Source organism: Mustela nigripes, chromosome 15 (assembly GCF_022355385.1).
Source record: "Mustela nigripes isolate SB6536 chromosome 15, MUSNIG.SB6536, whole genome shotgun sequence".
NCBI lineage: Eukaryota > Metazoa > Chordata > Mammalia > Carnivora > Mustelidae > Mustela > Mustela nigripes.
Window position 1 is genome coordinate 75025628 of NC_081571.1, and position 25817 is coordinate 75051444.

General features: G+C 40.3%; 1 protein-coding gene across 5 annotated transcripts in view; it reads right to left on the bottom strand.

Annotated features, from left to right (window-relative positions):
* Positions 1-25817, bottom strand: part of NALCN (sodium leak channel, non-selective) — a 303976-nt gene that overhangs the window by 81062 nt on the left and 197097 nt on the right. For all 5 annotated transcript variants that reach the window (XM_059377544.1, XM_059377540.1, XM_059377545.1 and 2 more), the window contains exon 16: positions 1156-1292. In XM_059377544.1, the coding sequence (XP_059233527.1) occupies positions 1156-1292 (137 nt within the window). The remainder of the gene's footprint in view (positions 1-1155; positions 1293-25817) is intronic.

The window sequence follows — 25817 nt, forward strand, 5'->3', positions numbered from 1 at the left end:
TGGGGGTTAGCAGTATAGGCAATGGGGAGTTACTGTTCAATGTGTATAGCTTTGTGGTCTTGCAACAGAAAGAAAAGGGTCTGGATGTAGACTGCATAAGAACATGAACGTACTAACCACTACTAAACTGTACCTTTAAAAAGGATTAAGATGATAAATTTAATGCCATGTGTATTTCAGCACAACATTAAAAAAATTAAATGCACATGCAATGCTAAAAAAATAAAAAATCTCATATTGCAACTGTTTTGTTTCTATTTGTAATTTTTGAGCTACAACTGAAATAATAGCCTTTAATTATTAAAAATAAATGTTTTAAACCATCATTTATGCAAATGCTGCACTGAAGGGCAAAGTGGTAGGAAACCAAATTAGCTTCAGTGGGAAATGCCATGTTTTTTCTTTTAAAAATGGGAGACAAGGGTCCATTAGAGCTTGAGGAGAGAGTTTTGGACAAGCCATCTCACCAGGGTTTTCCTTCTAAGGTTGTATCTATGCTAAATTAAGAACAGGTTAAAGATGAGAAGGAATGAGGTACCATTTTCTCCCATAATAGTTACATTGTTTATGATGCATAAAGAAACAATAACAGACTAAACATGCTTTTAAGCCAGTCCTTATACAGCAATACTGTTCTTTGTCTCTAAGATGTATTAAAGAATTTTTAAACTTGAAAAAAAGTAGTGGAAGACAAAACCTATCATAATCAGACATGACATTCTACATGAACGCTATTACAGTAATACCGAAGCCCGACTGGTGGCATTTCTCTATTTACTTGAGAATAAAAGGCCACAAGAGGCACGTTTATCCTTATATGGCTGAAGGTCAGAGGTTGGGGTCTACCTGCAACTCTGAGCATCTGTGCCAGTTACCTGGGGAGTGGAATCCCTGAGGAGCATCTCAGGGAGAAGCAGGAGGAAGCAACCTTCTTGTTTTGGCGAACACAACCATCAAATGACTGTTTTGAATATATTGCTTAAAGGGGACAATGGTTTTTAAAACAGAGCTAGAGAGAGTAGGAACAGAAATAACTTAAAAATAGAAAAAAAATACTCTCTTTCAATCATGAATTTGAAAGAAGGGCTGAATCAGATTTGAGATAAATCCCTGACAGTGTATGTGGCATATACAACAAAATAAATGGGTTGATACCTGATTTTAGGAACGGTAAAATCTGAAGGAAGCTTTGAGATTTTCACCATTTGCGGTCTGTTTGGAAATTTCTCAAAGATTCGAAGTCGCAAAGGGAGCTTCTCTTTGGTGTCCGCGTTCGCTTCACTTTGCTTTAACTAAAGAAAAAAACAGGCAAAAGGAAAAGGGGAACTTACTGTATTCTGAAGTCCTAGGTGGCCACCAGCTTTTTTTGCATCGGGGAACAGTGAGTTGGCGCACGACAGACGGTAGATGGCAGCAGAGTCCCACCAGTGCGCTTTCCCGCCCGCCACCTACGGGCCCAGGGTGCGCAGGAACTTGAACCACCCGCAAAACCAAACCCAAATTGAACCAAGCAAAAAACTAAAGCAGAAAAAATAATTCAAAGAAGAAGAAGAAAAAAATTAGGTTCTTTTATTGCTAAATATAAACCCCCTTTCACACCAACCATTATTTTTATTGTTTACTTATTTCTAGCATATACAGTAACATAAAATTCAGTTTATACAGATGTGTGCTAGAACAGGAAACCAAAAGAATAAAAATAAGCGGAACTCCAAAGTCTCCTAAGTGGTAATACGTGTAAAGAGCGAAACGGTCAGGAAAACGAGTCATTTATTCCAGCAGATTCCAAAAGGAAAGCTCAAAACAGAAACGACGCATTTGGTACCTACAGGGAGACTTGTTTATGTTGTTGTAAAGATGCTTGGGAATTATTACATTATATGTCCTAAAACATCTTTGCAAGAAATGACAAGCAAACGGTATTCATCATCTATCGTCTATCTATGTACAGGATGGTTTTTCTATTTTTCCCATCTGTTTAATATTTCTACAAATTAGAGGTCAGGGAGCCTGAGACATGACATCATTAAATGGCACCAGTGCTGAGCGAAGGAGCCTTCGTAAGGGTATACCCGACCGGCGGACCCCTGGCCTGAAAATTGGAGTAGGGTGCTTCTACCCCTCTCACTGCACCTTATTCTCTCTCTGAGGCTGCCTTCTCTTGCAACCTTCCTTACTTCTCTCGGAGCTCTCTATTGACAAGGCTAACCTCTCCACGTGCGCCCATCTCCGGTTCCGCCCCCCAGCCTGCATCTCGGAACCCTGATTCTGTCCCAGGGTCCAGCACATCAGGCAGCCTGTCTGGGGGGTTCGGGAAGCATGTTTCCAACACCAGCAGCTTCTCATCCCTTGCTGGGTAGGCTTTTACTTTATAATGCCAGCCTGTCTCCGGCTTGTGGAAAGAGGAGCATAGGAGGCCGAGAACGTTTTTATAACTCTTATAATGGGAAGAAGGGTGGCAGCTCTCCCCTCCTCCTCAAGCGGGGGGTGTCCAAACTGGCCAGAGACGACAGGAGCCCTGCGTTTGGGAGAAACACCCAATTTCAATACAATATACGGCTCAGTTGTCCAATTGGTTGTGAACTCAGAGTGAGATTATGGGCTTATTTCTAGTTCAGAAGACGGGCCTCATTTCTCATCGACTTCAGAAACTGTTTTTACATTTCTGTTTCGTATAGTATTAATATTTTACGGTAGCCAACATATGTCTTATTAAATGTGGAGGCTTGTCCGTGGATTTCTGACTTGGGTGGTGACCTCATTTGGAGAAGAGGAGGCTGGGGTTCGTTGCCTTCCTGTCTCCCCGATGGAACCCCCCGCAGCATGCTCCCCATCATCTGATGGCTCGGATGGTGAGAGTGATGAGGAATTAGCTCCCCAAGGTGCAGAACACAGACTGCTAGCATTTCCATGAGATACAGGCAATTAAAAAAATGGCTCCGGGGGCGCCTGAGTGGTTCAGTCGGTAAAGTGTCTGACTCTTGGTTTTGGCTCATGTCTTGATCTCTGGTTCATGAGATCGAGCCCCACAGTGGGCTCTGCGCTCAGCAGGGAGTCTGCCTGGGATTCTCTCTTTCCCTCTCCCTCTGCCCCTCCCCAGTGTGCATGCGCACTCTCTCTTTCTCTCAAATAAATAAATCCTAAAGCAAAAGAAAAATGGCTCCATATATAAACAAAGAAATTCATAAGGAAGAGACTTATTTTCTGGCATAACTGGCAGAAAGATATTTGTCAGTGATTGTGTGTGGTAAGAAGAGCACAGAGAAAAAGAAAACGCAGTTAATATGTTAAGTCATTTCTCGGCCTTTTGGCTAAGATCAAGTGTAATATGTTAAGTCAGACCAGAGAGAAAAGCGATTATATAAGGGCAAAAACAGGCCGAGAAGATGGGGCAGAAATGAGGTATTTAATTCATGCTTTTGCTGACTCATTTATTTACATATCGGTAGAGTCACTTATAAATCAAATCCCAAAGGCCAGGTTCCCTGTGAACTTCTGGGGATACAAAAGTATCTAAGACACAGTATTTGCTCTCATGGAGCCCACGTTGTAACGGAGCGATGGGTCTGTACACAGATAATGACAAACAGAAGAGCTGTTCTAGCTGAGGTACAAAGTGCCGGAAGCTCAAGGTAAGGAGCAAAGGGGGAGAGAAAAAAAATAAGATGATGCTACTTTTATTTCCAGAGGCTTCTCCCAGGATGCTGGAGGCTGGGCTCTCCAAATCAAGAAGCCCGCAGCGCTGTGTCCTCTCTGATGGCTGTAGGAAGGAGTCCTTCCTTGACTCAGCTTTGTGGCAATCCTGCTGTTCCCTGAGCCACGTAGCTGCGTCACTGCCTTATCTGCCTCTGACATCACAAGGCCTTCTTCCCTGTGTGTTTCTGGGTCTCTTTGGGTCTGCTTTTCTTTTCTCTGACAAAGATGCCAATCATTTAAATTACGGTCCACCCTAAGGCAGTGCGATCTTGACTGATCATGTCTGCAAAAATCCAATTTCCAAATAAGGTCCCATCCTGAGGTTCCAGGTGGACATGGATTTTGGGGGTTCACTACCAAATCCACTACATAAGGTCGTTGAAATTCCAGCATGTGGTGACTTGGACACTGTTTCTCTTTACCCTGAGACTATCACGGCTAGGAGGACAAGGATCCTTGCAGGGGGCGGGTGTGTTTCATTATTCAGGTCCCGCTACAATATTTGACACAAAGTAAGCTAAACAAACATATGTGGAATGACTAAGGACACAATCACTGGCAGAACTACACTCTTCAGCAGATAACTTGCAAATGAAAGAAAGGATTTTAGGTTTATCCGGAAGGATATAGAGATAAGCAGAAAATATCCATTTGCTGATTGCATACATTTGTTGGCGTGGGCTGAGTGTCCCTAGATTCATAGAAGAGAATAAAGTCAGACTCTTTGCCATTTCACCTGACCTTCCTGCTACCATTGGTGAACCGATAAATGTTAGGAATAAGTTTAGACATAATATTTTGTAGCATTTAATCAAATATCCTAGAATATCATGGTTAATATATGTAGGTTACCAGTATTAAAATATAGTCCCCTTGACTAATGTTTTATTTTATCTTTTTAAAAGATTTAATTTATTTGAAAGTGAGAGAATGAGAGAGAGAGAGAGAGAGAGCACAAGAAGGGGAGGGTCAGAGGGAGAAGTAGACTCCCCGCTGAGCAGAGAGCCTAGTGCAGGATTCGATCCCCGGACTCCAGGATCATGACCTGACCCGAAGGCAGTCACCCAATCAACTGAACCACCCAGGCACCCCTGCCTAATATTTTAAAAAGGGAACTTGTCTCATTCTACTTTGTATTAGAGTTACTTACTCCTTCCCAAACTTGTAAACTACTCAGGGAGAAGATTCTATTTTAATTTACTTCTTTTTAAAAAAGATTTTATTTATTAATTTGAGAGAGAGAGTGAGAGAGATCACAAGAAGGGGGAGCAGCAGAGGGAGAAGCAGGCTCCCTGCAGGGAGCCTGATGTGGGACTCCATCCTATGACCCTGAGATCATGACTTGGCCTGAAGGCAGACGCTTAACCCACTGAGCCACCCAGGCACCCCTATTTTTAACTTACTTCTATGGTACCTTCTAGACAGTAGAAATATAGAACTGTGAATCAATGAATTAGAATTCATCATCAATTGAGGATGGAACTGAAAGACCACAAGGAGCAAAGGAGAAGGTCTTTTTGATGACACAGAAGGTTCTTCAGGATCCTGCAAATCATCTCCAGTGGCAGGTGTCATGGCTCCCCAGAGGCGCAAACGGGCCCGTTAAACCAAACAAGGACTGGTGGTTGCATGGATGGTGGATGTGTCAGATCTCACTGCGGAGGCACTGGCTGGAGTCTTCTGTGAGCAGGAAGGGGCCTCTTTGTGAACAGCAGCTGCCATGTGCCCTTTCTGCTGTTCACAGTTAAGCAGCATCAACCAGAGAGGAACACACACAGCCAGTAGCCCAGCCAACCCTCTCCCAGGCGCACAACTACCAGAGACATACCCACATGCCCACCGCAGCCTCGCCAGCCCACGGCCATGCCTAACCGTGCACTCCTCAAATGCCCATCGTGACATTTTTATGAATTTGAGTCAATAAACTGTATCCAAGTACGAGGATCTGGGTGAATTTTACACACTAACATTGAATGAGCGAATCCTGACAACACCCATGAGGACATCCTGAATGATTCCATTTATAGAGAGTTAAAACCACCGCTCCATCCTACGCAGTGTCCGGACAGCGGCCGTGCCGGGATGGGGTGAAGTATTGTGACTAGAGCGTATATGGGGAGGGATCCTCAGAGAGAGTTGACCTTCTGGGTGCTGGGTGTGTTCAGTTCATAGAACTTCAGCAAAATGCCTTTTTCTAAATGGATCATAGAACGCAGTAAAAAGTTTAAAAGAAAAAAGGGCCCATGATGGAGTGGAGCCAAGTCATCTAATTCTTACTTCACTGCGATGAATCACCATAACCTGGACCATGTCTCCTTTCCCAGTCCATGCCCTTGGCCAAGACACAAAATGAGAGAAAAAAGGCCCAAGAGCAAGATGGCACTGGCGTGTGTGTGGAGGGTGTGCAGTGGGACAAGGTTGAGGCAGCCGGGGTAAACCCAAAAGTACCACCTGGTTCTTAGAAGCCACTTTCAAGTTTCTTAATACATGATAAACCCTTTTAAGTAAACTTGTCCCCCTTTCTTGCATGTAAGCACAGATTTCTCCACGATTAAATGTACTTTGATGAAATGAGTAATATGGATTATGTTGAATATACAGGATAATAATTTAAGATCAGTATACCATACCACAAAAGAAGACCTTCTAACGGATAGTCATTGTAATTGTAAATATTCACTTAAAAATCATTCCAAAGATCATAACCCTTGAATGGAAGGAACCTAGCGGAGCAAACCCAAGATTTTAGTCTTTACGTTGAAAAAGCTCATGTAAAGACCAGCACAAAGGAAAGAGTTAATAATGCCTTCAACGGAGCCTGAAGTCTGGCTGCCACGAATAGATCTGATGATAGATTTGTAACAGATTCACATGGTTAAACCAAAGCAAACCAAACCAAAAGAAACCCCACATTTGCAAAAAAGAAATCAGAATCCAAGAGAAAAATTCAAACCTTGAGCTTTAAAATATATAAATCATCTAAGCTCGGTGCTATTCTGTGGCTCTGCATCTGTCTCGAGGAGATATGGTTACACATTGGGCGGCTGAAAGCCTTTTGCTTTCCTTGTGCTTCTCGAGAGAGTCTGGTGTAATTGCTCTGAGTGACACATACCCTGTTCTGCCTCATCGTTTCCGTCTTCCGTATGCAGCCTGAGCTTTCTTCTGTTAAAATATTCAAACATTATTCAGTTTTCAGTTCCTTTCTAAACGTTGCAACAAATAACTGAATTGAAGGATTATGTTAAATAAAAATTTTTGTAATTTCTGGTGTGCTCTTTGCAAAGAAAACAATTTAAAAGGCATTCAGACTTGGGAAAGATTCTCATTTTAAAATCTAGCTCACACTAGTTTGAAAAAATGCGCGTAGACCTGCAGGGTAATGTAGCTGAAGAGTATTTTTTGGCAGTTCGATCTTTGAAAAATGGCCACATTACAGGCAATCTGGAGAAAGAGGTTCCTCTCTGTGACCTGAGTCAATTAAGGCTGAGTTCTCTTTGTTTCTTTATCCAATGGCTTTGGCCAGTTTTGCCGGATCTATACATGACACAGTAATTCAGAACTGAGACTCTTCCTAAAGCATAAACTATTATTTTTCCATCAAGTTTCTCTTGCTATTTTACATCTGTGATTTTACAACCCCCATTGCATGGCTTCTGGGTTAAAACAGATGGGCTATCTGGAGTAATGATCAAACGTGTTGTTTATTAATATCCCTGTGTCCCTGTGTTCCTATAAAACCTTGATCTGAAATATAAAGATTATTCTTCGCTAGGCTGTTGAGTCCAATAAAGAGTTTCTTAGAATGGAGGACATTTTCTTTTCTTTTCCTGGGCAAAAGGCCATCAGCCACATGACCGAACATAGATAGCACTACGATACACGTTAAAACAAAGTGTTTTAAGTCACTAATTCTCCCCTCCGCCCCCAACTTTTATAAAAAATCTGGAATAAATCCTACTTCCAAGGTCAAATTGGGGTTTTATTGATACACACCAGAGGGCTCTATTTCTTGGCTTGTGGATGACAAAATATACATTTTAGTATGACAGCTGGCACCGCAAAATGTTCCAGTAGCTTCATAACATCAGTTGATGGATATCATGCGGTATTTCTTTCGTGACATCGTTCAACAGACTTAGAGGTGTTACTCAGTCACCCTTACAGCCTGGCCCTGAAGAAAATGGGGGAGAGAAGGACTGTTCTTTGGGGAGCTGGTGCCCTGGGGACTTAGGAGGCTGTTTTGTGCTTCCCGATTTGGGAGACCAGCAGAGCACTTATGAAGCGCTCTTACTTTATACCGTCGTATGAGATCCCTAAGATGTACACAGTGCCAAACCTACGATCTTACAGACTTGACATGTCCTGAAGGTTACTTTGGGGAGCAGAGTACCAGTTGTGACAAGGCTAGGCTAGCCAAAAATGTAATGTAAGTGTAATGTAAATGTAAGTAACATTTTTGTTACTTACACAAATGTAAGTAAGAGGGAGGAAAACCCTATTCAATACCAGATACCAAATTATGTTGAATGGGTAAGTTTTCCTTATATGATGGTCCCTTGAGTCCTATTAATGGACCTAATAATTTCGTAGAGTTAGGAGTAATGAACAGTTTGCTTTTGGTATTTTTTCCCCCGTAGGTCCCAAACACCTCTATTTTACATTATATTTCTCTTGTGTTATTTAACCAAGACACAGTTGTTTCCATTAGGAAACTTACTGAGTCATAGAAACATGTTCATTATGATAAAAAATGCATTTTTTGCTTCACTTCAGATGAAATTATATTAGAATTCCATGTAAACTAGATAGTTGGTTCTTGTTATGAGACAAATATTCAGTAAGTAATAGGAAAAAGCCCACACCAGAGGGAATTCACTATATATATATGTATATATGTGTGTGCGTGCACACATATATGTGTATATATATATTTATGTGTGTATATATATATATATATATATATATATATACACGCTCACATAATTGTCCTCCTGTTTTGATTTAGAAAACACTGGAGAAAACATAGTCTCCATAAAAACAGTAAAAAAAAGTAAGAAGATGTAGATTTAAAATTTCTTCAGTTTTACAATCCCTTAACCACTTTGGATTTCAACATCCTCAAATGAAAAATGAGGATCTTCCTTCTTTTATATAAATGCCAGATCTATAAGTGAGATAGCATATTGCCTACAATTTGGATTACTCAAGGGAAATGTGCTATAAAACCCACAGCTCTCACGATGTCACTGTCAGTACTAGCTCTGCAGGAAAGTGCTCTCATCTCAGCAAGTGGGGACGAATGCAGAGGACACTCACCCGCTGGGCCGTCCACCCTCTCTCCTCCAACCAGCACTGGACTCCCTCAGCCTTTCCCACTCTCCAGCTTCTGCCTCTCACCGTGTGGTTTATTTTCTCAAGACTCTTGATTTACATAGAGAGTGTCGGACATTTCTCCCCATCTAGTGTTCTTCCCCAGTCCCCTCCCTTTTCAAACTTCTGCTCAAAACAGTCTGCTGTTTCTCGTCACTACCTTCCTACTCATCTTCTATCCCCTCCGGTTCGGATTCAGGTCTCTCTCCAGCCCCTAGGAGGGAGGATGCTCTCACCAGTCACCTACATTTCCCGTGCTGCTGAAGCCAGCAGCCACTCGGGCTTCTTGGGTTTTTTGTTTGTTTGTTTTTTTGATCTTATGCCACTCCTTAAACTCCCCTAACTGGGTTTCCATCTTGCCCCTTGAATCCCATTTTCTTTACAGAACGCTTGAAAAAGAAACACCATCATGTTCCTGGTCCTTAAAGTAACACAAGGATGGTCAGTTGAGTGTAGAAGCATAAATGGCATAAATGACCTTCTCTCTCCGCCACCCCACCACCTCCCCATGCCTTTCTTGCTCTTTCTACTCCAACAATATTGGCTTGCATGTCCCTCCCGCAGTCCTACTTCAGGTCACGGATGTGTGCCTGCGAACGTACCTCACTCTGTGCCCCCTATGCAACACACGTTCCTTCTACACTTGGTTAACTCCCTCAAAAACCATCTCTTATCTCTTCCAGGAAGATTTCTCAGAATAGCAATGATTGGGAATTGAATTAGTAAAGCTGAGTGCTAGATACTACTATGCTGGACACTCGGCCTCGCTGCCATTACTCAAACCCTAGTTTAGCCCTGGGTGTAGTTCCGGGCTCTAGCATGTTACAGATATGGAAGCTGAGGTCACAGGAGCTTCCATCAGCCACCCAAGGTCGCACGGCTGCAAGTGGGAGCACTGGGGTGTGACCGCAATCTTTCTGATTCTGGAGCCTGAGCTTCTAAAAACTGTTTCGTACAGCCTCATCAAAACAACATTTTCAAGCAAGAGATGCAAGAGATGCATTTTTCCTTCTGCAATTTTGTACCTGCCGTTTCTTGAATATGGAATATTTTCTCCCACTTTGCTAACAACATTCATCATTTTTAGACACATCGTGCCTCCCTGCTTCTAATCTGAATTAGGCATGCCCTCCCCGAAATCCCTTGCGTTTTCTACAACCTTAGTGCTCAGGCCTTTACACCATAACTTCCTAATTATGTGCATGTTTCCCCTATTAAGACAACACATTTTAAATTAAGAGCAGGACTCTGTGCCGTGTGGCCTCACACCACACTTTTACACACACAGGACAAAGATAACACAATGGTGATGAAATGGAGAACAAAAAAAAGCAGAATCAGTGGAGTCCGAAAGACAGGCCAAAGTGGCCTGTTTGTGTTATTTCTCCTCGTTTTATTATCCGTTTCTTAGGTTCCTCACAAGGTGGAAGCAGCCATATTTGACCAGTACAAGCAAGTCTCCCAATTTTGGTTGGGCTATTTCACTGATAAAGATGAAGAAAGAGAAGCGACAAGCCTCATCAGATTTTCTATTAGAAACAAAATCAGAGAGAGTGTTTGGGTCCTGATGAAATGCATGCTCTCAACTTTTTAAGATCAAAAGAGCATAACTAACTATAAATTCTATATAACATATTCACGGTCTAAAGTTTCACAGATGTATGCATCTTTGCACCAGACCACATAGCAATGAATTTATATCTATATGTTGTATTATTGGAGCTTACCATAGAAAATCCTTATCCTATCTAAAAACAAATAAAAACAAAACAAAACAAAACAAAAGCCTTATGTTGAAATCATTTTGAATTAAATAAGAGTTGCAAAGATAGTGCAGAGTTCCTGTATGCCCTTGACCCAGCTTTTTCGTACGTTTGCATCTTACGTAACCATAGAACATTCATCAAAACTAAGAAATTAACCTTGGTCAAATACTTTTACCTGAAAGTGCAGAACTTACTTGGAATTCCCCAGTTTTTATATCAGTGTCTTTTTGTTTTAAGATCCAACGCTAGGTAGCCCGTCATATTTCATTGTCATGGCTTTTGAGGCTCCTCTAGGCTGTGACAGTTTCTCCTATCTTCTCTTTTTGTGAATGACCTTGACTGTTTTAAGGAATACTGGACAGGTAACTTGTAGGGTGTCCCTCAGTTTGGGGTTGTCTAATGTTTTCTCAAGATTTGTTATGGCTTTTGGGGTAAAAATATCATGGAGATAAACTTATCTCATGATATCAGGGGAACATGACACCAATAGTCTTAATATTGGTGATGGCAACTGTAACCAGGGGTAAAGTGTGTCTGCTGGGCTTCTCCACTCTAATGTTAAGTGTCCTTACACTACCCTTTCCTCACACTATGAGGTAGAAGCAAGTCACCAGCTCTGGCACATGGTTAGGGAGAGAAGACTTAAGGTTTATCTCTTAGGAGGGAGGAGTACCAAAGAATTTGTAGACACATGTTAAAACCATCAGAATAATTAAAAAAAAAAAAAAAAGAGAGAATTTTGAAGGGAGAAACTTGGAGGTCATACAAATACCCTATTTCTTCTTAGAGTTTCACACGAACTTCACCAGTAGATCCACCAGTAGATCCCACCTGTCGTGACTGTAATTGTAATTTTCTAATGGAGATTTTCTATTTTCCTCATTTATGATTCTATTATTTCTATTCCTCTCTATTTACTTGGGATTATGCTGTAAGGAAGAGTTGGCACTTCTCCATTTTTAAATTCTATCCTTTATTTATACATAAGTATGGATTTTCATTGTTTATTTCATTCTTTGGGTTAAGAATCTAATACTATTGTTATTTGTTTTATGGCTTTAACTGTTCCTGCTTTGGCCATTGGAGGCTCTTTCAGTTGGCTCCTCTACTCTTTTCGACATGCCTCTTTCTTTCTTTCTTTCTTTCTTTCTTTTTATTTAAGATTTTATTTGTTTATTTCTCAGAGATGGAGAGAGAGAGCACAAGCAGGGGGAGCAGCAGGCAGAGAGAGAGGCAGGCTCCAGACTCAGCAGGGAGCCCAATGCAGGACTCAATCCCAGGACCCTGGGATCATGACCTGAGCCGAAGGCAGATGCTTAACTGACTGAGCCACCCAGGTGTCCCCCTTTCCCTTTTCCTTTTCCTTTCTTTTCTAAGTTCTTTCTTACTTTCTGGGCCCCACAAAATATTTGTCTTATCCTGTGTTTTCTCTGACTGAGCTCAAGAATCAGCCATTTCTCCACAAAGAGTCTTGATTTTCTTTGCTGGAGAACGGTATTTAGAAATGAAAATCGTGGCACTGGGTTTGCTTGTTGTTACTGGTATAGCACTGCTTCTAGGTTCTCGCAGAGGAAAGAGCCAGGGAATTCATGGATGTATATATACATGTTATACCTATATATCTAAAGTTACCACCTATGTATGGATGGATGTGTCTTACGTAACCTGAGATCATATATATGTATCTGCCCATGTATCTATGTATCTGTGTATCTATATGTATCTCTCCATCTTCTATCTTAAAATAAACTGAGTTCATAAGGCCCATCCAGCCACAGGGTTCATCCTGGCATCTCCTCTTCACTTATCTGTAACTTCTTTCTCTGACAGTGTGACATTTATCTACAGTAAATTCCCTTTTTTGCTCCACCTTCGTGTACATATAACTAGTATCAGGAATGGTGTTGGTCATAAAATAAATACAACACTTTAATTGGAGGTACGAGAGACACACATTTCGTAGCCCCCACACTGGGTCTTGAACCTCAGCTGTGTTCTGTCTCCTTAAGTAATTCCTTTTCAGGCAACAATCATGCATTTTCCAAGTACCATTCCTGAGTAGGCTTATGGCAGATTGTAGAGTTGTTCAATTTTGCAGACTTTGATAAAAAGGCTTATTAGAGGCACTATGAAAATTCACATTAATCAACATATTTTATGCAAAGCAAAATGGAAATAGGAACGGCATCAAACCAAATAGCATGCATGTACATTTCTCATTTCCTAGAAATAATCTAAGTCATTCTTTTGTTAATATCAGAGTAAAAAATATGCGATTGTCATATGGCTGTGTGTGCGAATGCCAGACGCACCCCATCTCCCGCCGTGCCCACTACTGAGCCAGCACACTGAGGAGAATATAAGAAAAGGCCAAGAATGAACTCATTAACCCTAAAACAGGGAAGCAGAATTATGAATAAATCAAAAGAGGACTGGTTGCTCTTCTTACACAAATTCTGTAAATTTCTGGCCACCGTTTATTAAAAATCAATCCAGTCCAATCCAGTCTCCTACCTGATTCAGACCTTCCCTTCACCCCTACCCCACAGAGCTACAGGTGTGACATCTGACCTGGAATCAGGGAGGGAACACGGTCTCTTCTTTGCCTGTCCCACATCTTCTGGGTCTAGCTAGCTTCTCCATAGCAGAGGCCACAGTGGAGAGTTGAAAGAAAGGATTGTCTTAGGAAACCTGTCCCATTTAAGGGTGGCACTATTGGTGGTTCAGCCTGGATATGGACCTTTTAGAAGGTGATAGCTTTCTGTAGGGATGACCAGCATCGTAAGCAACCAGAGATACAAAATTCTGGTTTAGAAGGAATGAGGTTGACTAGCTGGACCATCAGACCTTCTCTTGTTGGGAGCTTGAACTTGAGACAGAGAGAGTTTGTAACAAAACTGAAAGTCAAAATATACATGGAGAAAATCAGAGAGATTATTTGTGTTGCACTAACAGTAAGGCACAGTAAACACTATTCTTCAAGGTTCTAGAATCTCTTTTCTTCCCACTCTATACAACCTCACCCAGGTTCACAACTTGCACTGTTATGTCCACACAGAGAACATCACTTCAACCAAAGAATCAGAGAGGGTGAGGATTTTTGTCTGGCTTCTTCACTGACTTATCCCACGTACCTAGAACAGTGCCTGAAACATGGTAAGCAGGGGCTATGTGAAGGTTACACTGACCATCCATATTTGCATCTCTAGCCAGCCAGCCCTCCCTTCTGAACTCTAGATGTACACATGCAGCCGTTAGGTGTCTCCACTCAGTCTCAAACTCATTACAACATGCCCAAGATAGACTTGTTGATTTTTCCTTTGAATAGGGTTCTGTGCTAATGCTTCCGGCTTCAGCAAATGTTACCATCAGATGAATCTGAAACCAAGAGTCACCCTTGACACTCTCACGTATGTCCTTAAATCAAAGTATATGGACTGAGACTCAGAACAAAGAACAGATGGATCGTGTTAAACTTAAGTCCAAAAGGGATCAAGGCAATGACAACACCTCCAGTGTATTCACATTTGGAGTTTAGGTACACAGGGTAACACTAGTTATAGACTCCACTCCTTATAGTCTTAACACAGCTATGAAAAATTCTTTTTGCTATTCATAAAACTGAAAACCAATTGTCTGTCATACTATCATACTTTTTCCTTAGAACCGTAACAATCCAGTTTCCCAAACTGTGAAAGGATTTAAAGAAAAAAAAATTGCCATTCATTAAAAAAAAAAAAATGGTCTCTTGGTTGCAGAAAGCAAACAGGATAGAGTCCCCACAGCTAAGCAGTAGTTATAGGGCTGGACGTGCTGAGTTTAGGCAAAGCTGAACGGGGAGATTCTCCCCTAATTTGGGCATGTTTTCTCCTACAAACTTTCCCATTTTTTAAAAAATCGAGAGATTGTCTTACAGAATGTTATGAGAAAAACATGAAAGTAATTCTGAATTAGCACCACTGTCGAATGGCCCAACCAACAACTCATCAATGTAGGGAAATCATTTTATGTTTGTTCAAAGGCAAGAGAGACTTAAGGTAATTTATAAAAAGTTCCGAGTGCCAGTGGAATGAGGCCAAGAACAGGGTCTATGAGTGATCTGGTTTGAGTCAGTCATTCATGGAATGACAATTTGGAAGGGTTTAGAGAAACTCGTCTTCCAAGAAAGTTTCAAATTCATAAAACTCACTTTTTATTGACTTACTTGATGAAGAGTGAAGGTGAAGATTTCAGCTGCTAAGAAAGCTGCTCTTGGTTGGTGATAGCTGGTCTATACCCTGAGATGAACCTGTTACCTCCCATTATGCCATACTCTCAGCTGCTTACTTCCCAGCACCAAAAAGGGAGCACTACTTCTGGAGGCCAGAGACCAAGACTCTGGTGGTTGTATTAGTTCCTGAGTTAACAAAGTTGTAACAAAGTACCAACACTAGCTGACTTAGAACAGCAGAAATTTATTGTCTCACATGTCTGGAGCCTGGCAATCCAAAATCAAGGTTCTGTGGGCTTGGTGCCCTGTGGGGATTCTGAGGGAGAGTCTGTTCCAAGCCTCTCTCTTAGCTTCCAGTGACAGCTGGCAATTCTTGGTGCTTCCTAGCTTGTAGATGCCTCACAGTGTCTGTTTCTTCATCACATCCTGTTCTTGTCTGTCTGTCTGTCTGTCTCTCTTCTCCTTTTCATATAAGGGCACCAATCAGAGTGGATGAATGTTCACCATAAGGACCTCATCTTAACTTGATTTCATGTGCAAATACCCTGTTTCCAAATAAGGTCACCCTCACAAGTACTAGGGATAAGGGTTTCAATGTATCTTTTTGAGAGATACAACTGAATGCCCAGAGGACATAAATTCTGAGAGGTTCCTCCTCTGTTTGATGCCCTGATCCCTGACTATTGCCAGTTTAACTCCAAAATTCTGGTTGGCTCTCTCCCCTTTTTGCATTGACTTCTGGATTTCTAGGCCATGTCTAATGCTGATAATTGATATCCCCAAATTTTGAGCCTCTTTAGTGGCCTCTTGGCTTGAACCCTGATCCGAATGGTTTTCAGCCTTAGTCGCTTCATCTCTTTGAACTGATCTTAGTGCTGTTCATGTCTTTATGGACATAAGAATTTATGATTAAACAAAACCCTAACAATGAAGCAATTTCAGAAATAGCCGAGCAAATACTATATAAAGTGACCTCCTGAGATTTAAATTATGGAAAATTAGGGGCGCCTGGGTGGCTCAGTGGGTTAAGCCGCTGCCTTCGGCTCAGGTCATGATCTCAGGGTCCTGGGATCAAGTCCCGCATCGGGCTCTCTGCTCAGCAGGGAGCCTGCTTCCTCCTCTCTCTCTCTGCCTGCCTCTCTGCCTACTTGCGATCTCTGTCTGTCAAATAAATAAATAAAATCTTTAAAAAAAAAAATTATGGAAAATTATGGGGAGTAGTATATAAATTGACAACTGAAGAGTCATTTCTAACCAAAAGGTGGAGAGTGGCTTCAAGTGGAGTCGAGTAACATCAAAGGATTCCAGTAAACCATTTCCTAACCCCCAGCTGCTAATGATTTGATTTTCTTGAGGATATTGATCCTCTGGCCCCTGGGCAGCTCCGTGTTTCCTGGAGCAGCAGGAATCCTGGATGTCTGATGCTTCCAACTCCCTGGGATTTCCAGCTGTTGACCTTGTGTGTTGTGTAAACATCCTTCTCCATGCATGCTGCAGTGGAAGAAAGGGTTTGATAGCCCTATAGTAAATAGGGGTGATGTATCTGAAAACATTAAGAATCAGCCAGTAATGAGTGGTCTGTCTGGAAGCTTTGAGGATGACAAGTCTGAGAAGAAAGGATTGGATTCATTTTCACTTCTTAGCTGTCACACACTACTCATCTCCTAGAACCCAACTTCTACCCAAATGTCTGAGCTTGCTGTCATCACCGTCACCTACCACTGTCTTACTGCCAATATGGTTGCCATTTTTTCATTAAAATTTTTTAAAAGTTGTGATCAAAAACACATGATATAAATGTACCATCGCATTCATTTTTAAGAGTACTACAGTTCAGTAGTGTTAAGTACATTCACCTTATTTTACTAAAGACCTCCAGGACTTCTTAATCTTGTAGAACTAAAACTCTGTAGACATTGAACTTCCCCTGGCTCCCTCCCCTGGCTCCCTGCAGCCACCATTCTACCTCCTGTTTCTGTAAACTGGACTCCTCTAGAAATGCCGAGAAGTGGAATCATATCGCTCTTCTTTGTTTGTTACTGGCTTACATCACTGACTACAATGTCCTCAAGGTCTATCAATGCTGTAGCAGGTGTCAGAGTTTCCTTCCTTTTTAAGGCTGAATAATATTCTATTGTATGTGTACACCACATTTTCTTCACCCATTCACTTGCTAATGGACCTCTGAGTTGCTTCCACCTCTTGGCTATTGTGAATAATTCTGCAACAAATATGGGTTCGCAAATATCTCTTCAAGGCCCTGATTTCAATTCTTTTTGATGTATACCCAGAAGTTGTATTGCTGGATCATAACTATTTTTAATTTTTTTTTGAAGAACTTCATACTGTTTTCCAAGGTGGCTGCACATTCCCAGGAATAGTGCGCAACTGTTCCAATTTCTCTATATCCCTGCCAATACTTTTTATTTTCTAGTTTTTTAAATAGTGGTCACTGTAATGACTGCAAGATTGTATCTCATTGTGGTTTTGATGACTAGCAAAGCTGCACATCTTTTCATATGGTTCTTGGCCATTCTTATATCTTCTTTGTAGAAATGTGCAAAGTCCATTGCTACCTGTTTTGTTGTTGTTGAGTTGTAGAATTCTTTATACATTTGGATATTATCAGATATATGGTTTGCAAAAATTTTCTACCATTCCAGAGAGTGCCTTTACACCATGTTGATTGTTTTCTTTTTATGCACAAATGTTTTTAGGTTTGATGTAATCTCATTTGTTTATTCTTTTTTTTTTTTTTTTTTTTGTTATGGGTACTTTTGATGTCATATCCAATACATAATGACTTATTATGACTTCCCAATTTCAATGTCATGAAAATTTTTTGTAATTTTTTTTCTAGGAGTATTATAGTTGTAGGTCTTACATTAAATTCTTTAATCCATTTTGAGTTACTTTTTGTATATGATCTAAGGTAAGGGTCCAATCTGCATATGAACATCCAGTTTTCCCAGCATCACTAATTAAAGAGATTTTCTTTTTCTCATTGTGTGGTTTTGACATACTTGTTGAAGATCATTTGACCACAGACATGAGGGTTTATTTCTGGGCTCTCTTTCTTCTGTTCTACTGATCTATAAGTCTGTCTTTATGTCAGTACCATGTTGTTTAATTATTGAAGCTTTGTGATATATTTTGGGATGAGGGAGATGAGGTCTCAACTCAGTTTGTCCTTTTTGGGCCTTTGTTTGTTTATTTGGCTGTTTGGGGATCTTTGAGAGTCTACATGAATTTTAGGATTTTTTTTTTTCATTTCTGCCAAAATGTACATTAGGATTTTGATAGGGATTGCTTTGATCTGTGAATCACATTGGGTAGCATGGACACTTTAACAATATTAATTCTTCAGTCCATGAACACAGATGTCTTTTCATTTATTTGTGTCTTCTGTAATTTCTTTCAATGATGTTTTATCATTTTTAGTGTAGAAATCTTTTATGTTGGGGCACCTGGGTGGCTGAATGGGTAAGCCTCTGCCTTCGGCTCAGGTCATGATCCCAGGGTCCTGGAATCAAGCCCCGCATCGGGCTCTCTGCTCAGCAGGGAGCCTGCTTCCCCCCACCCCCCACCTCCTCTCTGTCTACTTTTGATCTCCGTCTGTCAAATAAATAAATAATATCTTTAAAAAAAAAGAAATCTTTTATGTCTTTGGTTAAGGTTACACCTTAATATTTCATTCTTCCTGATGTTATTACAGATAGAAGTGTTTTCTATGGTGACATTTTTTTTACCTCTCTGAAATAGGAGCTTGTTGACCACAGTCTCCTTCTTGGAATATTTTTACCTTTGGATTTGATGACAAACATTCTAGACTTTCCTCCTCCTTCTTGGGCTGTGACTTCTCAATCATATTTCAGGCTCCTCCTTATGGCTTATACAATTCATGTGTTGTTCCTCAAGAACCATGGTAAACTTAGGACTTCTAAAGGCTTAAATTACCAACTGGATTTTGACTTTTGCTCCTCCCTAATAATGTCTTTCAACCCTAAGACTCTACCTAAACTTTAAACCTTCTATCTACCCACAGACATTGTCCCATAAGTATCTCTCAGGGATCTCATGGTAAATGTGGCCAGCTCCCTCCCCCTAAATATAACAAACCCCCCCCCCCCCCCGTTCCTTCTCTTGCTCTCTCCATCTTGGCATACCTCTGGTAATCTAGAAAACCAGGTGACACCCTGGTCACCTATCTTTGCTCTTCTTTTACTTCCAACTAATCACCAAATATTACCCTCTGTATTCCACCACCCCTACACGTTCCCTTGTCTCAGTTGCCTTTAGTTGAGGCAACGATCACTGCCTGGCTCAGGACCAATGGTCCTAATTATCAGTCTAGGGCCCCTTCAGTCCATTTCCCATGCTGATGCTGGAATGTAGGGGGTGTTATGTCACTCTTGGGCTTAAATGCCTTTCAGACAATACCTAAATTTGCTCATTCACCACTCATAGCTTTTCACCTGCAGTGCCCTGCTCATTTTTCCAACACACCATTTCTCCCTTGCTCAACACTTGAGCCACAGTAAACTTCTAGTGGTCTCCAGAAAACCACTGTTTCCTCTTGGCCAAAGAAAAAGCTTGCTGTTCTTGTGGTCCTGAGTGCGCTTCCTCATGCCACTTTCTCCTAACCCCCTTCACCTGGCTAGGCATTACTTCAGATTTCAGTCTACCCCATCCTTGTGAGAAAACACCTCTGATCTCATCATTAAAGTTCTGTGTGTCTCCTGTGTGTCCTCAAGCCTCTCATAGCATCTGTTTGCATGTCACTTTCTTCCACCACCTCACAAGCACCTTAAGGCAGGAATAATATGTTGGTCATCATTATGTCCCTTGCCCCAACAAAACATCTGAACCGCAGAAGAGAAGTAGTCAGACCCCAGGATTATGAAACAGGTAGATCTCATCTCTGAGTAGTAGCATCCTATCTATAAAAGGGATACCTCATATGACCTTAGCCTATGCCATTATGGTTGAATCACGCAGCCTTCCTCCTTTACCCATCCCCCACACTGATTCCTGGCTCCCTAGACTATGTCCTGATTATACTTTGACCCTCAGTCTATATACCCACAGGAAGAGAAGATGATAATCCACAAATGTAAGTACACTTTCCAACCTACTTTCTAGACGTGCGTCTCAAAATTAATGAAGGAACTGGTTCTCTGAGCATGCATCATGATGTCCTTTGGTGAGGACACTGGATTAGAATCAGAGAGCCCATGTTATTCCAACTTGGGCACCTACAAATTGTATGAACGTGGGCGAGAAATGTCCTCCTTTGAGTGTTAGTTTCTGTGTCTTTAATATTTAACATAAAATCCAAAAATTTAATATGGAGCACCTTGCATGAAGTTGTTTCAATGGGTGATATTTAGGATCACAGAGTTATGTCACTCCTTTATGTTATACTAGGTTGAATTAATTCACTGATGGGCAAAATCCTGAGAAGACTGAAGGCCTGACCCAGATCAGGAGATGGCAACCAGTGCTGAGCTGAGTGGCACACTGCCCAACACTTATCTTTGTGCGACTGCCCTCCCTCTAGAAAGACCTTCACAGAGACACCAAGTGGAGATGAAAATGAAAGCTCCCAGGTAGGTGAAAGAGAAATAGTTTCCTAGACCTCATATTTTAAAGGAATATAATTTTTTTAAAAACTTAGAGTCATAAGATAGAAAGGCTCCTTTACATGTCCATCCTCACTAATAGTGGACACCACCAAAGACCAAACATTATCAAATTTGAACTAGGATTCAAATGAAACTTGATATAGCACTGGGGAAACAGTTTTAATTTCAGAGTTTTGAATTTAATCTAAATAGTCTATCTATACTTCCCTTTTCAACGATTCTTTCCCTGAGGCTTCTCTGTGGGTTTTTTTCCTCATAGTTTAATGAATTTTATACTGCTTGAAAGAAAACCCTTTATATCTATCTTGCACTGAATTTGCAAAAATCATTAAAGCTGTGAGGATTTTCTTCATTTTTGAAGTTTGCAAAACTCCACTTTTATCCTCCAGTGTCTTTGCTATGGCGACTGAGGACCAAGGTCACTGTTTCCTACTACTGTTTGGAGGACAGCACTGGGTCAAGGAAATTTTTAGCTTGTATGCAAACTGATTTGGCTTCTCAATAGCCAAATTACCCACTCACAATCTCATTTCTAGTCAATTTTCTGATCTTGTGTAGAAAACCATTATATGCCTGTATCTTTATCTATATCTGAACCTGTATCTCTATCTGTCTCCATCTCCAGGGCTTGCGTTGGGTGTCAGGATGGTGAAAAGAGAAGCATGGTCTTTATTTAATTAGGTATGAGAGCCATGAAATGATGGTTACTGCTTTATCGCTGCCGGGAATCAGCTGAGTCTTATATGCAACACACAGGGAAAGCAAAAGATGAATTTCATATGGAGCAGCATTAGTACAGTTTCTTAGAACATTATTTCTCTTGAAGAATGACAAAAGGAAAACTACCTTAGTGGCTTTCAAGGCACAGTCCTTGTGATATTGGCTGGAGGTAGGCCTGGTGGGAACACGTACTTTAGAAATTCTCAAAATGTGTTGGCAAGGAGTCTTATTAGTGTGCCCCCTCTGAATCCCATTAAAACAACAACAACAATAACAAAACTTTGGCATAAGGGAAGTTGCACTGCCACCTAGAATGTGCAGATTTCCAGCAAAAAGTATTGCAGTTGGCATTTGAGTTAGCACGTCTGGTCTTACATCGGGTGCATGAACGAGTCCCTCTAGGCTTCCTGAAGTGTTAAAAAAAAAAAAAAAAATGGCGGCCAGCTCCACACTTTCCCCTGAAAAGTTCTGCAGGTCAGCAGTCCCTAGGTGGTAGGTAACAGCTGTCGCAAAGGGCAAGGAGGTGACCAGAAAACAACAGGAAAAAGCTATGTAGCATGGGTGTACTTAAGAAGAATGTGATTCCAGGATTCCACCAACAATGGGTCATGCAGAATGTACCTGGCCTCAGGGAGCTTCTCCCTGAAGGGCTCTGGTGTCCTTTGCCATCTGGCAACCTGATTGGTCACTTTCCTGACTCTGGATTTGGTCCCACTGCTCCCCCTTCGTCACAGGGTTAGATTCATAATCTGTGCTCTTTCCGTTAATTTCATATCTTGAATGTTTTCCTAATTCCCTACTTCACGTCCTCCTGCTTCTCTTGCGTTCTATTGTCTTCCCTAACTTTTAGCTCCCTCCTCTCCCATCGATCTTCAGGGTCGTATCTCCTCCTCTGCTGAGCATGAGAACAGACTTTCTCCTTCTAACAGCTTTGTTTAGTGTTTATACTTAACCTCTTCATTTTAGAGGTGACTTGCACTGGTTACTATTACTCTTGAAAAATGTCTATGAACCAACATTTACATGTTAACACAATTGTTTTTTTTTTACCACAATCATAATAAAATATGTTAAAAGTCTCTAGAGGCCTCACTGAAATGTGATATATTGTAAGCAGCTTGTGTCATTGTCTGAAGAGACTCATTGTTCCAGAAGGTCACTGAGAGAAGAGGGTTCTTGGGCAGCATCTGCCATATTTGGAGTGAATGGTAAGCATTTGAGCTCTTAGCTGCTGCAAAAGTCCTAACTCCAGTGGCTCTGATTAAATCATCTGCTTTTCCAGGGAAAACGAGAACTATTTTGGATACTTCTAATGATTGGTTTGCTTAATTCACCTCCATTCCTCAGAAAACTGCCTCTCATAGCAATGGTTATTTCATGAATATCATAATGTTTCTGTCATCTAAAATATAATCACATTATGTCACTTATATATGAGTAATTAGCAGTCCTATGAGAGAGCCTCCACAAAAGGTATGACTCATGTTTGGTATATATATAGCTTTTCTGTGACTCAGTAATAGAGCCTGGGCTTTAGGTCCTAATTGCCTGGATGCAAATCCTAACTCAGCCATGTATTAGCTGTGTAGCCTTAAGTAAGTTACTTAACTTCTCTGTGCCTTAGTTTCTCCATCTGTAAGATGTATATATTGATAATGCCTACATTATACGGCTGCTGTGAAATTCAGATTAGTGATAATATATAGCACCTGGCACTTGAATGAGTCCGACAAATATTACTGGAGCCGTAAGAAACTACAGATTAGTTGGCGAAAGGATAAAGGATGAAAAATAAGTTTGTACTGAACAAAGACAGACTATGAAGTCTGCAGTGTTGTCTGGAACTTAAAATGTTAAGAAAATCAAATGCTTTTTACATCTTTCTCATTCTGTTCTCTATCTCGGAAAAATAAAAATAGAGTGTTTGCATTTAAACCCATAAGGACTGAGGTTGCACACAGAAAACTAAATAAATGAATAATCTAGGTAACAATTTTATTGGCGGTCTGAAAGATGCTGTGAGAGACAGGCTAATGTTTCAGGTATTCACATGGTTATATGCATGTGTGTATGAAAGTGTATGTGTGTGTGGGGGTGGGGTGGGGTATATTCTTGTAACTATGTATGTAGATGAACCCCACTTCAAAGGCCAAGATCATTGGAAATAAGGGGGGATATAAAAAATTATACAATTCATAAAAACTCATGAAATGAAATATGCTTATACAAAATGGAAGAAAATGAAATAGGACATCTTAATTTAATCTGATAATATTTGATGAGTTTCAAGTATGAATTAATAGGTGAATTTAATAGATAGGTAGTGTTAGTCCAATGTGAAAACTACTCATGAAAATGAGTTTGCTGTTTTATTTATTCAGTGTTCAAAGATCTCTAAATATTCAAAGAAGATACTTCAAATTGCAGGCTGGCATAATTGGATAATGAGCTCTGGTATACAGGATTTCCAGAAATACAAAGCGTCACTAATATACCACAGGTGATTAAATAAAAGCCATTTTGTAACTAATGATAGATGCTCAAAACAAAGCACCATACAGTTTATTAAAACTGTCGAGTCCAAGACGAAAGTGGATGTCAATTAAAGTCCTGATTTTTAATTATTGTTAGTTTTTCTCTTGGGGGTCCCATAAAAAGTATATATATATATATATACACACACACACACACACACACACACACACATATATATGTATATATATATACACACATTATATATATTATATATATTAAATGTGTGTATATATATACACATTATATATAATATCACATCAAATATTAGTATATTCAAATTCATAAACTTGAAAAGAAACTGCCATACTGATTTAGTTTACTTCTTTCTGGTGGAAAAACTATTCTACAAACGTGGGCTGGAATTATATGGAATTTTAGTTGGCCAGTGGTTATTTAAGACTATATTGAACCTGGCTGTATCACCCATTTTAAAAAAAAATAGACTATTTTTCATTTTATCCATACAATACATATGCCTCTACTAGAGGACATTAAAAGTCAATGCAGAGTGAACATGGCATACAGGAAAACCCACATCTAAATACCAGATTTGTAAAGCCAGAACTAATGTAGTTATACAACAGCAGATTTTTATTAGTTATGTGGGTTGATGAGGTTAGTTTCAATTCTGAACTCACTAATTCTGTATTTCCATAACTAGAAGCTGCATAAAGCATTTGCATCTATGGCATAAAGGAAGTTCCCAACTCTCATTTGAATAACCTGTCACTGTTGCTGCAAACTGAAAAGGTCTGGAAGAAATCATTTCCACTATGCCCAGAGGGCCATTTTGCTTGTGTAGTTGAAGGACAGGAAAGCACTTAAATCCTTCCTTGATATGCTCACAGTGGGCATCCTTTTTATCAAATATATATTTTTTCTTCTATCGACGCCCTTGGTTAAAAGCACAGACTTTGGAGATAAAAAATACAAAGATAAAATGCCTAAAGTGACTTTAAGATATGCAAATGACAATAAAACCATTTAAATACGTTTTGTGTTTGCCTTCATTAAAAAGACAACTCAGATGCAATTTGAAAGTTCTGAATGTATAGGGCCTCCCTTGAATTCCAGGTAAGACTTGTTTTGTAGCCTTGGTTCTTTGTTAACATCCCATTTATTATTTCTGCAGTGCTGGGGAGGGCGATTCAAGAATATTTTACCCCCCTTCTCAGGCAAGGAAACAAAAGCGAAGATAGGCTACTGGAACTACATCAAACTAAAAGCTTCTCCATGGCAAAAGAAATCATCAACAAAATGAAAAGGCAGCCTACTGAATGGTAGAGGATATTTGCAAATGATCTGTGGAATAAGGGGTTAAATACAAAATATATACAGAACTTCTACAACTCAACACCCCCCAGACCCCAAACAATCTGGTTAAAAAATGGGCAGAGAAGCTGAATAGACACTTTTCCAAAGAAGACATCCAGATGGCCAAAAGACAAATGAAAAGATGCTCAACATCACTCATTATCAAGACCATGCAAATCAAAACCACAATGAGACATCACCGAGCACCAGTCAGAATGGCTGAAATCAAAAACACAACAAACAACAAGCTTGGCGAGGATGTGAAAAAAAAGGAAGCCTTGTGCACTGTTGGTGGGAATGAAAACAAGTTCACCCACTGTGGAAAACAATATGGAGGCTCGTCAAAAATGAAAAAATAGAATTAACATAGGATCCAGTAATTCCACTACTGGGTATTTACCCAAAGAAAACAAAAACCCTACTTCAAAAGGATATATGTGACCCTATGTTTACTGTAGCACTTACAATAGTTAAAATATGGAAGCAACCCAAGTGTCCATTGATAGATGAATGGATAAAGAAGAACTGGTATATATATACACATATATATACAAATACGTG